Genomic DNA, 17,214 nt, shown 5'->3' with positions numbered 1-17,214 from the left:
GTTACCTAATACTGTCTTTCCTTTGAAATGTAGCTTGAATGGTATTCTTCATTTTGTAAATTGCTTTGGATAAAAGCTTGAGCTAAATAAATAAAATAAAAAATAAAAATAACTAAAACTCACAAATGAGTTGCCTATACACTTCTCCTCAAAAGGAAGTGGGTTTGGATAAAAACAATTAACTGATGAGTGAACCAAAGATCCACTAGACCAGTTGATGAATTGAACCATCTCTGGTGTAGCTTGGTTGCTCAGAGAGTGTGCGGTTGGTAGGGGGGGCTTAAAGTTAGCGTTAGCGCAGGCTCATTAGCGAGGCTGGAGGCAGACAGAGACGATGACTCACGTAGTCCTCGATGATCTCTTTGATCCCGGCCACCGTGAGGATGAAGATGAGGGGCACCAGCGTGGTGTAGCGCCCCGTGGGAGAGACATCGGGGATTTGCTGCGAGAGAAAAACAAATAACACACACACACACACACACACACACACACACACACACAAATAAATCAGCCAATAGGAAGATCACATTCTCTATCACAGTGTAATTATTGTGACAGTACTCAAGAGAGGGTCCTTGAAAAGAGTCATTATGAATGTTTGCCTGTGTTCTGTCTTAAGTCAAAACCGCCTATTTCTGTGTGACAACAGATACTGTATGTGTTGACAACAGCAAAGGCCACATAAGCGTTTCTGCAAGCTTCAACCAGCAGCTGTTTAAACATTGGATATTGACAATAATGTAGCGTTGAGCCCGTATCATGGTGATTCGCCTGGCCGAGTTTCATTTTCAGTGTATGAAGTGTGCGCGGGTGTCCAGTGTCAGGGTGGGTCTGCGGGAGTGCATCTTCAGGCATGAGGGATCAGTCGAGCCCCCATGTTGCCCTGCAGCTATGACAACAATCCGGGTCAAAGTTCACCAGAGCAGACGGACATGAACTGCTCTATAGAGAGAGGGTTTCTCCCTCTCGGCTCAGGGGAGAATCACAACTGCAGCACGGTTTTAAACGTAGACCTACATATTCTATATGAACTTATTCAAATGAATGAAATATTTCTATTTAATAAGAAATAATAAGCATGCACTGCAAGCACTTGGAGAAAGACTAACACCGTATACTGAGATATTTTACAAACTATACAGCATCATCAATTCAACTTAACACATTAAATCACAAAATTGATATTAATTTCATTCATTTAAACATTGCAATAAAATCTTTTCATCACATGGGGCTCTTGGTGCTTCCTTGGCCCGCGTTTTTCTCGTCATCATCGCCTTGTGCTTGCCCTCGGGGGTTTAAGCCTTTGGCTCTGTAAAGTGCTTTGAGACTGTAGTCTCTTCAGAACTGGATCACGAAACACTGGAAGCGAACAAGGACGAGAATACATCGCCCAAAAAGCAGAGAACATAAATCAGCACCGAAATAAACAGCAGTGGGGTGAAGAGGACACGACGCACGAACACAGACAAAGATCTGTCTATAAAACAGACAACATGGCCGGCCTGGCTGGTCAGAGTTGGGACAGGAAGCGCGGCTGACAACAATGGGAACCGCGGCGACGACGACAACAACAACCGATGGGAACAGCTGCTCAGGTTGCAGTGAACTCTGAAACAGAGCGATCACTGGTCCATGATATCAGTGCCAGAGCCAGGTCAGGTTAGGTGCACATCAGAGGGACAGACAGGCCTCCCTGACTGGCTGGCTGGCTGGCTGCGGACTAGTGATGGGGCACTGGATGGGTGCAGACCGACCAGCCACTGGGTATTGTAGACAGAAACATCTTCCAAATTGGGCACTCCAGCAGACCACAGACACCCACCCCCCATCCTCCAACAGCAGGCCTTGGCAGGGAGGAGGAGATGTTCCCTTGAGGCCTCATTGTCTGTAGCCTGTTCCGCTGGGTGTGCGGTGTGGTGTGGTGCATTGTGGTACTGTACCTGCATCAGCGCAATGAAGAGGAAAAAGGCGTTGGCCGCCCGCCGGATCTGCTCATACAGGAACCGCGGCAGGAAGGTGAGGATCCCATATTTGGTCGTGCTGATGGATAGAGGAGAGCGGGAAGCGTTCGGGGGTGGAGGAAAAAAGACAAAAATAAAAGTAAAAAAAAAAAACAAATCAACAAACAAGGCTGAATTTAGACAAGTGCACTCACCTCCCTCTAAAAATACACCCAATTAGACAGCACTGAATTGACCCATCCTAAAAGCAAGCACCTTGGCGTTCCATTTGCCCCTTCACTAGACATAAGCATGAAATGGGATCAATACGCTGTCCATCCACACGTCTAAACTTAGACTACACGGCCCCCCAAAAAGGGTGCTGGGACTGTTCACGAGCCAACGCTGTCAGTCCAGCACATGTATTGATCAAGCCCTAAGAGGCCTTGGAATAGCGAAAGTGCAGCAAAGCAAGAGTGTTTTTGGGGCGACTAAAAATAAAGAGATTGCTGTAAATTAGCCATCTCCTGAGGGCTCAATGCCCAACACTCACCCTGCATTCCCAAGAGGTGTGACTGTGAGTGAGTGTATGTGTGTGTGTGTCTGAGATGAAACAGAAAGAATTGAGGACAACGAGGACAACTATCTGTACTATCAGTGCTTCCGTTTCTATATGTTAATACACTGTTGGCATGGTGGTAGTATTACAGTGTAATCAGGCTTGACATTCACCACCTTGCTGTGCTTAAGGATATAATCAAGTTCATAGCCTCACATACTTAACAGTCTTGCGCGCACACACAGAGACACACACAGACACACACAGACACACACATACACACACACGCACATACACACACACACACACACACACACACACACACACACACACAAAGTTCAGAACATGACCTGGCGTCACAGGAACCTCCCTGTGACATACATTCCCCTTGCTCAGCCTGATTCAAAGATTACATGTGATATCAGGTACTGCTGCCATCCACCTAATCACAGAGCCAGAGATAAGACACATCAGAGTCAGGCCACTGAACACACACACACACACACACACACACACACACACACACACACACACACACACGCACACACACACAGGTCACCTCACCTGACCACGCCGGTACCCGGTGTGCTGATTGCGCTGTAGAGGTCTTATGGGTCAGGCCTATGGTCATGGTGATCGTGTAAAAGGATAGACAAGGCACTGGATTGGGTGACACTGCTGTCCGTCTTACTTCAGCAGGGGACGACTCAACTCGACTAGGTGTAGGCTATGCTGCATGACCGGTCCCAAACAGCAGTGGACTCTGCTCCAAGACCACTAATATCAGTCTTCATAAGTGGGAAATGTGTGTGTGTTAGGGTACACCAATCGAGCTGGAGCTATCAATGAGTTGATTTAGCACTGCGGTGAGCCACCACAGCCCAGTTTAGAGCTGCTCTCTCCACATGCTTCCCACATCCAGTGAGATCACACTTGAGTCACATGGTGTTTGCAAGGACACCATAAAGTCCTCTCAGAGTCATGTGGAGATAATACAGTATATGATACAAACAAATGCAACTGTAACAGCCTACAGAAACAAAATAACCCAATGTCTCGACCGTTTGTCCAACTAATGCAAACAGGCAGGTGATGAAGAACAATAGAACAATTGTATACTGCACACCACCATCATCATCATCATTCCCATAAAGATCACTAAAAGGTATTTGGATGACTGATGATAACATTAGAAACGTAATACAAGCAGGAAGAGATGATGAGAAGCCAAAGAGCACGAGGCTCTGCTATGGAGGACGTGATGGCCGAGCCCTGGGCAGAGCCATTAAGAGTTGGACAAGCAACAGCTCATCTAGCTCCACAACGCAAAGACAACGCAAGGATAATGGAGCGCATGGAGAACAGTGACCTACAGGAACAGAGGAGAGTGTGTGTGTGAGTGTGTGTGTGTGTCTGCGTGCATGTGCATGTGTGCGTGCATGTGTGTGTGTGTGTGTGTGTGTGCGTGTGTGTTGTGTGTGTGCATACAAAATCAAGGCCAGCTTTAATCTTGAAAGCAATCAATTGCAGCTCTCGTGGGGGGGGGGGGGGGGTCTGGAGGGGGCGAGGAGACAGGAAGACGCGAGGCGAGTGGGTCGAGCGCCGTCCAAACACAGACGTCTCCTTGACCCCACACTGACCAATCAGCAACCAGAGGCACCGTGTAACAGACCCCACCTTAATCACATCACAGAAATCAAGCCGAGCCAAACTAGGGCCTTTGGACAGTAAAAATTGAATTTCACAAACCCACGGACAAATGCTCCCAACCCTCATCAGCGTGCGTCTTAGGGGAGCCGTTGCAACAGACAGAGCACATCCATTAGCCACTGATATCCGATCAGCTTCCCCTCCTTCTGATCACCCCTCACCAAAGGACAGCAAAAGACTGTCACTGCACTGGGGTCAGTGGCTTAAAGGAAAACTTTAATCTAAAGATGCCCCCAAAGTGTTAGTGCTGTAGCTGCCTGGCTGCTCTAGCTGTCAGCTGCAGCAACTCAAACTAGGCACTGGGCAGCACCGGGTTTTTTCCCCCAGTTTTTCTATCGCATTGACAGTACTCTGTGACCTCGAGAAACAGAGACCTGTGTGAAAAATCGGCAGAGTTCTCCTTTAATTGTCCAGCCTTTAATTGCCCAGAGGCTGGGATTGGATCATGGAGTGAAGCGCAAGCAGGGAACAAGCTGGACACACACACACACACACACATAAACACAGGAGTGTGGGCTCTAAGTGCGCTCGCTCAGCTCTTGCCGGTGCTTCAGTGCAGAAATGTGCTTTAAGTGTTCAGTGTTACGACTGCTTTAACAGATGTGATCAGTAATTTCCTTCTCCAGGGTATACACTCTTGAATGAATTATGAGGGAATAGCCTTTCCCTCTGCTCCTGCAGTCTAATGAATTGTTGTCTGCTCAGTATCTTTAACTAAAATCAGTCCCGGTGAGGCAGAATTGTTCAGCTATGGTTACTACCTTGGACTGATCACTGAGGCAATTTGACAGCAAATCCCAGTCTCACAAATAAATAATAAATTTAATGAATACGTTAAAAATGGATATGATGAAAAAATATCATGTTATTACATGTTACTAGCTGTTTGTTTTTCCTAGTTTCCGTAATATAGACTAGGCTTCCAACTCACTCCTCAGTGTCCCATTAGCCTTGCTGAATATTTTCTAAGGTTTTCAAAGTTTTGCCTCTATTTGATAATGAAGAGTGACCAGGGCATGAGTCGGAGAGAGCTAGGGCAGTGCGTTCGGGAAACGACCTCTGGTCAGACAACAAGCCTGAATGCGTTACAGAACACTAACGGTCCCCGTACACCCTGAGCCGTGCGGAGTTTTGACATGACGACAGTTTACCTCAACGCTTCCTTGTGCAAACTACAGCAGCACTTCCCACCTATTCTGATCTCGCATCAGTCTACAGGCTCCTCGCGCTCAGTGGTAATTCCTCATCTGAGATGTTAGTGTTCTAAAAGCATAACCCAATTCACAAACCCATATTCAAGGAGGTTCCTGAATATTCCCAGTGTGAAATTGGGAAAGAACCCTGTTGCATCTGAACAAAGCCCACAGGAACAGACAAAAGAATGGCTCTTTGTTGGCAAACAAGAAAACAAAAGCAAGCCAAAAAACAGAGAAGCATACAGATGATGGTAAAAAGGGGGGTCAAGTTAAGTCTCGTTGTGATTGTCATGACATCATGTCATTTTTTTTTTTATCATAACTGAGAGTAGCCTCAAAACAAATTGTAGGAGTTGCCGCAACCTGGGCATGAATGGTCAGACATGTGAAGATGTTTTGCATTGTTGTAAAACACTACGTTGTACTAAGGCATGCAATTCAAGGGACAGCACAAAGTTCACCCTCAGATAGCATTATCTGACTCTCTTTCTTTCTCGGTCTTTGGTTAAACAGTGCACTTTGAGCGAGGCTGTGTGCATTCATTAGGAGAAAGTACACATTGAATTTTCACTTCTGCAATGGGTTACATTACAGTTTCTTGTTAACAGAATGAAGATGCGTAGGAAACACCTTACCTGACATGGTTGTCGCAGAACTTGGTGTTCTGGGGGTGGTTGAGGAAGACGATCCTCGCTGTGGCGTCTACAGGGTCCGCCTGTGAAGTGGTCCCGGACATCTCATCGTCTGCCTTGCGGTAACCGGCGGACGAGCAAGCAGGTCCTGCACCGTTCGATTGATGGGAGAGAGGCGAGGCTAGTGTGAGTGTACGTGGAAGACAGGGGGAGACATAAAGATGTGGGTTTACACTTTAGTGTGGGTGGCAATACGAACGCTTCTGTATGCTGATGTAAGCTGCCGTTCGATGTTAATGACGTTTCCCCATTCTAAACACTCCCACCCACCCCCACCCCCCTCGACACCCATTCGCATCCCCGACCCCGCTCTCCTTTCACTACGCTCGATGCTCCGTCACCAGTACACAACACACGCGACGCCCACGAGACCCTCTCTATAGAATGTGCTGATGGATGCACCGCGGCCATACAAACAGCGCAAGGTTGACCACCTTTTGCGGGAAGCCTTACTCACACACCCGGCATCTACAGTTCAAAGCAGACCACCCTGCGATTGCAACTACACTCACCCGAGTTGCATACAGTAGACGCGTTCTGGGCACATCGAACCCAACCGCAAGCTTTTGATTCGCTGATGCCCTTGGCTGTTATTAGCATTCACTTTCAAATCAGACGCGCGTTTACGCACACTCCTCCATTTTTTCCATCATACTTCCATCTCTGAATAATGAATGGCTGAGACGAAAGAGTTTACCCAGCTGGCCTGGCACAACAAACACGGGCGGTGACTGATGAGGGTCCGCCGTCACTCCTCTCTCCTCACTCAACGTCCCTGTGAGCCGTGTACCCGACCACGAAGTGTGACTGGAGCGCGTTCCGTTTCGGTGTCATCGGGCCGCCTCTGGCAGAGCGAGGATGTCTTTTTATGGTCCCCTTTTTCACCGGCTCGGTAATTAACGATACTCCGCCAGACAACGGCCCTTTTTCTCCCCAGCAGTCCCTTCCAGTGTTCCCTGAAGGATGGGCGCGCAGCTTATTTAAAGGGCCAGGCACACCACAAAAGTGTAGCTGCGTCTCGGCGCCTGGCAGGTCAGTTTACTGATTTAAATTACTCATGGAACAAGGCATCACCCGTCAGGAGATCACTTTCAGTACTTTCACTTCCCGGTGGTTCATGCGGTTCTCAAAGGATATCCCAAAACAGACCGCCAATTAATTCCGGTGGATATCTTAGCCTGGTATCCTACTTTAGGGATGTGATTTGGAAACACGCCTTCGTTGACACACACACTCTTGTTCTCTTGCACATCATGTAATAGGGAGATATAAATAATTCAACCAGTGATAACGACCAAATGTTGCGGATCAAGTTACTGTTTCTATGAACTCTATTCCGAACAGCTGTGGAGAACCCAAAGTCCCTGATCGCTCCCTCGTTGCTGAAAGCCTATAAACAATTGCCTACAATTAATGTAACCATATTTTCCACCATGAGTGAATTGCTAATGTCACCAGAGAGGATTCAATTCCGTTGTGTTGAGCCTGATAGCTTGTGGTTGATAAGATCAAGACAAACAGTATGCAGAGATGCCCTACCACATTGCATGCAGAAACTTCAAGTCAAACAGTCCTGAGAAAAGACATAACATTCACACATCGGTTGAGGTCTCTTATCACTCACCCACACATACACACACACATCAGTTGAGGTCTCTTATCACTCACACACACACACACACACATAAATGTACACACACCCAACACATACTGTACGCACATAGAGATTAACAAATGCATGCACACACACATACAGAATACAGATACAGAATACACCATTAATTACACAATGCACAAAAAAACATATCGGAAGGAAGCCACATGCAGAAAAGGGGAACCTGCACGTTGTTACTTAATGCCCTTAGCACCTGATCACAGAACACACTTTTACTCATTTTGCTTGTCACAGTCCAGGGAATACATTATTGATGTGAACCCAGATGTTAAGGGCAGAGAGTAACAAACCCAGCAGTCAGAGGTGGAGGCAGTCAGAGTGGTGGTGGGAAATGGGTGAAGGGGAAAGAGGTCAGACGACCCCCCCCATCCCCATTCCCCCACCCTGATAACCAGTGCCCCCCCCAATCTCACCCCTGACAAAGTCCAAGCCATTAACCTGCAGCCGCAGCAGCCCACCACCCCACACCCCTCACTGCTTCACAGCTCACTTAGAAAATAGACGCCAACAACGCGGCAGATTTGTAGACGCTCTGGTCCCTACTGACACCTCAAGGTGACTTCCCTGCGCTTCCGTCCGGCGTAGCCTGCGCAAACGAAGCCGGCTAAACTGCAGGCAGCCAGCAAATGGAGATGGGTGACTGACCAGACGCCCCGGCGCTTGTGATGTAGCCTTGCTGTGAGTGAGCGAAAGCACTAACTTAACCAGCCAGACAACTCCCAAGCAATGAGCAAAGTCGAAGGGGGGGAAATGCGCGACGACAGACTGCGGCAATGCTGAGTGCAAAAGGCTTTTAGAAGAGGGAGCAGCATCGCCTGGGCTCTCCTCTCAGCCCACTTTACTGTACCTACCCAGCGTTGTGTCTCTCCTCTCCTGATAAGTCAATGCTCTCTCCAAGGTATGTTCACACCAACCTCAGCTCGGCACACCCTGATTTCGAAGGAAGGGGATCGATAGGGGCCTCCCATCCCTGGCGTACCCCTCCAGCCATGGCTGATGACAGCTCTAATTTATACAAAAAACGTCGATGCCTCGGTTACTCATCAATAAAAGGGGGGGTGGTAACTGATTCATGACACAGAGGTGTGGAATCAGCAACAAAGCAGGGAGGTCCATGGAAGACACACAGTGCCCCCCCCCCCACACACACATACACACGCATGCACACACACACACGCACACACACAGAACCTTTGACATCACCACTGTTCTTCATTTGTCATTGAATTTTCATACAAATCCAAGTTTGCATAAAGTGGTGCACACCTTTATTAGGAGACAAATCAATTGATCCCTTGTACTACCTTCTACCCAACACATGCAGCCTACTGTATGTACCTTCACCCCGAGCAGAGGCTCAATGAGTTAATGGTCTTAGTTAATTAGCTGCTTTGACCGTTAGCTCGGCCTCAGAACCCCTTGTCCTGGACCTGTACAATAGGAGGACCTGATCCCATCCCGTGCTCCTCCAAGTCTATTATATCATTACTGTCTTTGCTCCTCTTTACCCATGCATATACAATACATGATGTGGAAACGCACACACACACACACACACACACACACACACACACTTTCAGTTCAGCCGACTGGATTTTTAAAACTTTAAAACTTGTCATGATCACAAATTCATGACGGTGACGTAACCAAGGATGCTACTGCTGAGCTCTGGTCTGCCTTGCACATAACCGAGTTGTACGTCCTGACAGGAAAGACAAAAATAGCACCACTCAAGGTTTGGGATAATAGGCTCCTAGAACCTAAGGTCTCATACATTAAATCCTTCATCAGCTGGTGAACATTGTGTCTTTCCACATATAACCAATTAGGGTGTGATTTATTAGCTTTACAGTAATGACTTCCCCTAACCCATCCAGATATTTGGGTACTTACTCTGCCGATCTAGATATCTGGATTGACGTGTGCAGTTGAAGGTTATGGCCACGTCTCTCACTCGTATTGTTCTGCCCATGAATAACTCAAGGTTCTATTCCATTGAGTTCGGCCAAAGGAAAATACCCAGTTTAGCAGAGCTCAGGTGTCCTTTATCAGACAGACAAACAGGCCCATGACAAACAAAAGCAGACGCTGGCTTCCGCGCTGCCATTACTTATTCATCTGCTTCATCACGATTCATGATTCTGTGCTCGCACAAACAAAAAAAAAGCTAATTTAATAGAGACACTCTTCAACACAAACCACTCTGCAGTACACCCACCACTGCTGCTGTTCTTCTGTTATGATGTTTCCATGGATGCATAACTGTAAAATAATCCCCTTTACATGCCTACTATCTTGATGTGGAGAACTGGAAAATCCACCCATATTTACCTTTGCTACATTACTGCGTAAACACAGAAACCTCCTCATCTACAGGTGAGTTATAGCTTTACGGTAGGTACATATACTACATATATGCATGTGTAATATGCACACATGCATAAGGGGGTGAGTGGAGGGTCGTGTGTGTGTGGCACGGATGACCCGCTGACATATGGGAGGTCGGAGGGGTCGTTGTGGGTAGTGCCAGCCTGCCTGCTGGATCACCGCATGCTGCTCAGTGCCAGGCTTTCACATGCTCTCCGCGGCTGAGGTCTGCTGAATTATACATGGCCCCTCCTCCGTCTGCATAATTCATTCATCCCCTCGCCTATGGCACGTCACGGTGCTTATTACACCGCGCCACACGGCCGATTCATGCGCCGGGGCCCGCTTTGCCCTCTCCCATGGCATAAAATATCAGTGCCCCGTCACTCAGCGCCTGTGACAACACGCTAATTGGCAGGAACATCTGGGGGGGGGGATCGCATGGCAGCATTGTGTTCTCTCCATGGGATTAGGCAGCACAACAATAATAACACAGTAACCCTAGGAGAGCCGTCGCTGACAGCCGTAGAAAGCGAAAGGAAAGTTTGGCAGGGCGTAGGAAGTGATGAAATATGTCCTCTCGCTGCACTGTTGTGGCTGTAGACAACTGGCATTAGACATAACAGTGGGGAGCAGGCACATAACCTTGCAGTCACAACAAGGAGCCAATGAGACACACTACATGAAACACATTCACCAGCATAATCATAAACAACAAATGCAGACCAAACACACACACACGCACACATACACACACACACACACACACACACACACACACACACACACACACACGAGCAGAGCAATGGAAGGTGAAAAGAGACGAGCCTCCTCGGTTCTCATTGGCTGACGCTGTGCCACCGACACTAAAGCAGGGTGCAGAGAAATGCCCGCTCTTGGCGGCCAGTGAAAAGCGTTACCTACGGACCCTCGCCGCAACCTCATCCTACCCCGCATGGCCATGCTGCTCCTGTCGCCAAGGTGACCCGCGGAGGTCCCCGTCGACCCTCAGGGTCTGCTCGCGAGGGGCAAGCGGGACGAGCGCGTCGCAGTCGTCATGGTGATGGCGGCGGTGCGCGAGGAGTGAAAGCCTCTTAGAGCCCACAGTGACCACCAGCGTTAATCTGCGCTCTGTCGTCTCGGCAACTTCACCTGCCTCTAATCCACTTCCCAACTAATCCCGCAGGTGAGGCCGCATGCACACACACACACACACACACACACACTCCTATGCACAAGCAACGGAACGCAGTCTTCCTGCAGCCGACAAGAAATATGCACACATATGCTGAAGCAGATATCCACCATGCATCCCGCAGCTTCCTCTGTGCCACACACACACACACACACACACACACACACACACACACACACACACACACACACACACACACAGACACACACACACACACACACACACACACACACACACACACACACACACACATTCACGCTGTGGGGATCCCACAAGTGCCTCGTGTCCTCAAGTGCAAGCATGCATTTTGGTCCGTGCCTAAAATGCATGCAGTTGCAGTAAGCGCGTGTTTTTGTGGGTGGAGAAAAGGACAGACACCAAGGTGGTAGAGGAGAGAAATGAAGAGAAGAACAACAGAGAAGAAAAATAAGAAGCAGAGTCCTCAATGTGTGGATGGCATCTGGCCCTGTCTATGCAAATGTGTATTTCCAAGCTACGGTAGCATGTACAGTAAATCTACAACCCTGTTTCCAAAAAAGTTGAGATTTATGTCACATTAAAAAGTAAACAGATACATAATGCTATGATTTGCAAATCATGTAAACCCTATATTCACTTGAGAATTGGGCAAAGGCAACATATCAAACGGTAATAAATATTGTTTTTTGGAAATATATATTAATTTTGAATTTGATGGTCGCAACAAGTCAGGGACAGGGGCACTGTGTTGCTTCAGAGGAAAACATTAAAGGCACTCTTAGTAAGATTTACTCTCGGGTTCCCCCCTCTAGCTCAGAAGCGCAATAATAAATTCACTAAATATGCGTCTTTTGCAACACAGTATGAACATAACTCTGATATAACATAGAGGGAACGCACCAACAGCCGTCTAGCATAGCAGCTCTTTTGTGTTTTATTGTGCTTTTAGTTCTTCTCTTTTGTGGAGGGGGTTAGGTTTAGTTTTATTACCTCAGCCAAGGAGGTTATCTTTTAATAAGGGTTGGTTGGTTTGTTTGTTTGTTTGTTTGTCTGTTTGTTTGTTTGTTTGTTCGCTCGCAGGATAACTCAAAAGGTTATGGATGGATTTCGATGAAATTTTCATGGAAGGTCTGAAATGATGGGAGTGATCCGTATCACCGTCCTGATCCAGGAGGCGGTAAAGTATTCACTTGGCGGAGGTTTGCGCTCTCCGAGTGCTTTTCTAGTTTGACATGTTATGAGGTCATGTGCCATCAAACGTTATGTTAAGGTATACAAACTATTAAGGATGTCTTTAAACAACAGTCTCTAAATGTTTGGGAACTGAGGAAACCAATTACTGGAGTTTTGAGGATGAAATGTTGGGCCCGGGGCCAGATAAGATGGTTGCATCAGCATTTCTGGCCCAGATAAGACAGATGCATTTCTGGATTATGTCTAAAGAAGGTTTCTTCTTTGCATGCTAGAGTTTTAACCAGCATTTGTGGATGGAGCTTTAAACTGTGTTTACAGACATTGGTTATCAGAAGGTTTCCTGAGCTAATAAAAAATGTGTTTTTAATCTTTTTAATGCAGTGCCATCTCAGGCCACAAAGATCACAGCTATCCAATATTGTTTTTCAGCCCCAACCCTCGTTTACAAAGACTGCTCTGAATTCTCTGAATATGTTAATGATATTATGTACTGTAGATGTACTGTTCATAATTCCACACTGAGAAGCATTATTCTTATACTTTTGCATTATTTGCCCATACAATTCATCAGTATCTACACTTCTGAGAGAGTCTCTCTCTCTCTCTATTATTCCCAATCATGGTGCCATTCTTTTTCGACATGCTGTAGGGATCAAATCAGACATCATTCAAAATGATTATATATTTTTTATGAAATAGTCCATTTTGTCAGTTTCAATATTTGATATGTTGACTATGTCTCTTTTACAGCTAAAATTACACCTTTATTTGCATTACACAACATCCCAACCTTTTTGGAAAATGGGCTGTATGTATACCTCATGTGAAGGAATTTGTGTGTGTGTGTGTGTGTGTGTGTGTGTGGACATTTCGAAGTAAATGTGGAAATCTTTTAACCTGTGTTTGTGCCTACTGCATATATGTGCATCAATCCATGAGTCAATCAGTGTGTGCATGCATGCAGGTAAATGTGGATCTTTGCAAACCTTGATTTGTCTGTGTTTGCTTTGTTCATGTCTGCAAACGTATACATTTCCAAACTGCCTTATATGTTCATGCCAGTTTTCATTTCTATGTATATCTGTAGTATACAGTGTGTATGTGTGTGTATTCATACATGCATTGGCCTACCAATGCAGAGGACTCTGCACAATAGAGAGTAGAGGATGGGAACCAAGCTGAGGGTGGGGTGAGGTGGGGAAGAGTGGGCTGGGGTGGGGTGGGGTGGGGTGGGGGTCAGGCAGATGGGCGTCATGCACCAGGGTCTCCACAAGCAGCGGCTGTAGCAGTAGCAGTGGCAGGGGCACGGCATGGGCAGCATCAGGGGCAGCAGTAGCAGTAGCAGTGGTCTGCTGGTCAGGAGAGACACTCACTTTTGTCAAACGTGTCGGCCAGACGGGAGCGCATGGTGGAGCCCGTGGCCGTGGGCTGGTCCGGGGTCAGGGGCTGGCTGGGGAGCCCGTGCTGGGGGGACTCCTGGCTAAGAGGGGTCAACACTAACTGCTCTGGGGAGGCGAGACCAGACCAGACGAGACCAGACCGGACCACACGCCAGCCGCGGGAGAGAACAACACACACATACACATACAGACATGGATACACGCGCACGCACACACACACACACACACAAAGACAGTACAGTCAATAGAGATTGGAGGGGATGGGGGAGAGGAGAGGAGAGGAGAAGAGGTAGCAAAAACACAGCTATAGACGAGTTATTGGAGATATGTGTGAGGGAAAATGTGTGTGTGTGTGTGTGTTTGGGTAGTAGGACAAAATTCTGTACACATATACTATGTTTTAGGACAGTGTAGACAGTGTGCCTGTGTGTGTATGCATGTGTGTGTGTGTGTGTGTGTGTGTGTGTGTTTGTGTGCATGTGCGTGTGCGTGTGTGCGTGTGTGTGTAGTCTCTCCTTTAATCAGTGGTTTCTCATTTGATTAGCACCTTCAGACTACACAAGCAAAACCAATAGAATATACAAAACTGTCAATCAAATGATTGTCCAACTGACAGCAAATCTCAAGAAAGGATGTGCCTGGAATGATATGGAGAATCACACCGTCAAAATACAAACCTATGTTAAGTCAAAATTCCAGGCCAATAGGATTTTTTTGGTTCCTTTCAATGCTGTCATGTTGTCTATCTTCTCCTGTCTGAACCTTTGGATTTCAATGCGTAGGCCTACAGTTAAAACGTTTAGCATGGACAAGTCTGCCCTCATGTGGCAATTTAAAGTAAATGCATTTGAACAGGTCTTACTTTGTATACTCCTATAATGGCAACTACAGGATACCACATTGAAAGAAGTTTACGTATATCAGTTGTGGATTCCAGAAGCTTCCATTTAAGGTGAACTCCCTCTCATACACATTATCTAAGATGCACTCAAGTCTCAAGTCTCTCTCTGACACATCCAATCCATGGATCCATTAACGATAAGTAGCATATCAAAGCTTCCTAGATTACAAACGTAGATCATTATGCACCCTTCATAGTAATGTCTCTCAACTAGATTAAAAGATTTGGTTTCATCATGCTATAGGCCAACACATCTTCTCAGGACCAGGGCCTGTCCTCCAACATATGCTTTCGTCTCTATGGGCCCCATGTGGAAAAAAGTCTGAGCGCCAGGAGACAGCTTTCACTCATCTGTGAGGGCGTGTTACATAAGTACTTAAGGAAATGGGGGCAGGGGTAAGAGTGGATTACTGAAAGGTCTTCTGCCAGAAGACTGCGAGGGAGGAAGGTACAGGTCCTGCCAGCAGTCAAACGATCTTTGATCTAGCTCTCCAACAACAGCGTGCAATAAAACACTGCAATAAAAGTTAGTTAGCCAATGATAAGGTCTAGAGATTGTATGGTTCGCGGGGTTTGCGCGTGACAATCCATGCAATCAGTGCGACTCACTTGGGAGTTGGGTCTCCTTTGGTATGTTGGTGAGGCCAGCATTGCAAGCCCACAAGCCTACTCGCTCTCTCTTGCTGTCCTATTTTGCTATTGGATGGCTGTCCATTTGTACTCACTAGGCTACTACTTCCCTACAATATGGCCCGGCGCTATTTCTGGAACAAGCTGGGGGCCATCAGGCGACAAAAAAACGCTCTCGCTATACAATCACTTGCTTTAAACCCACAATGCATTTGTGACGCTCGCACAGCAGACACGCGTTCGCGCGAGCACGTGCGCATAACACACGGGCTTTACAATCCACCCAAAGCCAAGCGAAGTAAACACTCTTGCGGGATCTTCTGCCAAAACGCCTCAGCAATCTCCCCAAACGCGACCTCCTCGCTCTAATCCTCGCTCTGCTAGTACACTGTCATCCTATTCCAGTCAGCCTTCGCTTCTTGCACCCCCCTACCCCACGATGCCAAGCCAACCTCGCTGTGCGACAGTATGAAGCCCGCGGGAGGAAATTGTGTAGCCAAGCGTAGCGTTCCTCAGTGCACGCCTGGCTACCTGAGCGAGGCAGAGCAGTATATAGACTCGAGAGAGCGCAATAGTGACGCATTCCTTTCTTTCTCTGGCTATCTGCCTCTCTCGTTTTGCAGGCAAGCAAAGCGAGGACGCTTGCAGGCTATAAAAAGACCGCACTGAATTTCGTAATTCAAATTCATATTCTGAGCACGTTTGGTGGCAACCCATACAGTCCCATGCTGGATGTGCGAGGGGAACGCAGCATTACCTCAACAGGTGAACAGATCATTCCCAGGATGGGTTTAGAAAATGAGAGCGCTTTAGAGTCACGTGATCTTTAAGTCATGTCATCATCAGTATTGGGTATCGGACGTCTACCTATCTGTAATTTATGCGAATTTACCCAAAGCCCGGTTACCTCATCATCTGCCTGCGTAAGTCAAATATAGATGCAATGCAAACACGCTGCGGCTTATCTGTAAAAATACATGCCACAACACCAGCATGTAGGCTTCAAAGCAGTGGCTCTGGTACTGAATGCGCCATCGTTTAATCACCGAAACCCAACTAAACGCGATCGTAGTCAGGGCAACAGACCTACGGTGATGAAATGCTGCTGAATTGACAAGACATCGACTATAATCTCATCGTCTGTTTAAACGGTTGTGACGGATCATGATGCGAAGCAGCAACCACGGGCCATGTCGTGCCGCATAACAAGTAAAACAATTTCGCCCGATTCCATCAAGGACGAATGTACATCCTGGCCATATAAACACACTATTTCGACACAGACCATAAATGCACTGTGAATATGTCAAATTGGATATCAGTGACAGACTTCACCGACCGTTGGCACACTGCTGGTGCCGCTGATGTCATGCCTTACCTCCCTCGCTGTGGATCTTCTTCGATCGCCTGTTAAAATACATCCTGCGTGGTTCTGTGGAAGGCTCGGACAGGGAGACCGATATGATGGCATAGCTCGTAGCTCAGCGACACAGCAGGGGAATGCGGGCCGGACGAAAGGCTGCGGTCTCCGGGAGACGGAGCATAGTCGGAGACGTTGGGTCACTCGGTAGCGCGCAATGCTGAGCGTGAGCGCGCCTCTGGCGACTAGAGTGATCCATGGCATTACTCGCGTGAATCCCTTCCATAGGCGGATGTTCGGCTATCCCATCATCCTATCAGTGTCAATGCTTTGCTTTCGGTTTACAGGAACACACCCTGGAGATCGCTTGTACATGCAATAAAAAAAATCCTCAGGCCTATAATTAAATGTAT

At 47.3% G+C, this 17,214-nt stretch overlaps 1 protein-coding gene across 1 annotated transcript in view; it reads right to left on the bottom strand.

The window, feature by feature from the left end:
• Window positions 1-16,999, bottom strand: part of atp8a2 (ATPase phospholipid transporting 8A2) — a 62,363-nt gene extending 45,364 nt beyond the window's left edge. The window contains exons 1-5 of the mRNA XM_062521838.1: window positions 16,820-16,999; window positions 13,884-14,015; window positions 6,044-6,221; window positions 1,944-2,043; window positions 344-442 (exon numbers count right to left, since the gene is read on the bottom strand). Coding sequence (XP_062377822.1) covers window positions 344-442; window positions 1,944-2,043; window positions 6,044-6,221; window positions 13,884-14,015; window positions 16,820-16,862 — 552 coding nt within the window. The 5' untranslated portion in view covers window positions 16,863-16,999. The remainder of the gene's footprint in view (window positions 1-343; window positions 443-1,943; window positions 2,044-6,043; window positions 6,222-13,883; window positions 14,016-16,819) is intronic.
• Window positions 17,000-17,214: the final 215 nt, after the last annotated feature.

Source organism: Sardina pilchardus, chromosome 19 (assembly GCF_963854185.1).
Source record: "Sardina pilchardus chromosome 19, fSarPil1.1, whole genome shotgun sequence".
NCBI classification, from domain to species: domain Eukaryota; kingdom Metazoa; phylum Chordata; class Actinopteri; order Clupeiformes; family Clupeidae; genus Sardina; species Sardina pilchardus.
The sequence above is the reverse complement of the archived record's forward strand: the minus strand, read 5'-3'. Positions and strand labels throughout refer to the sequence as shown.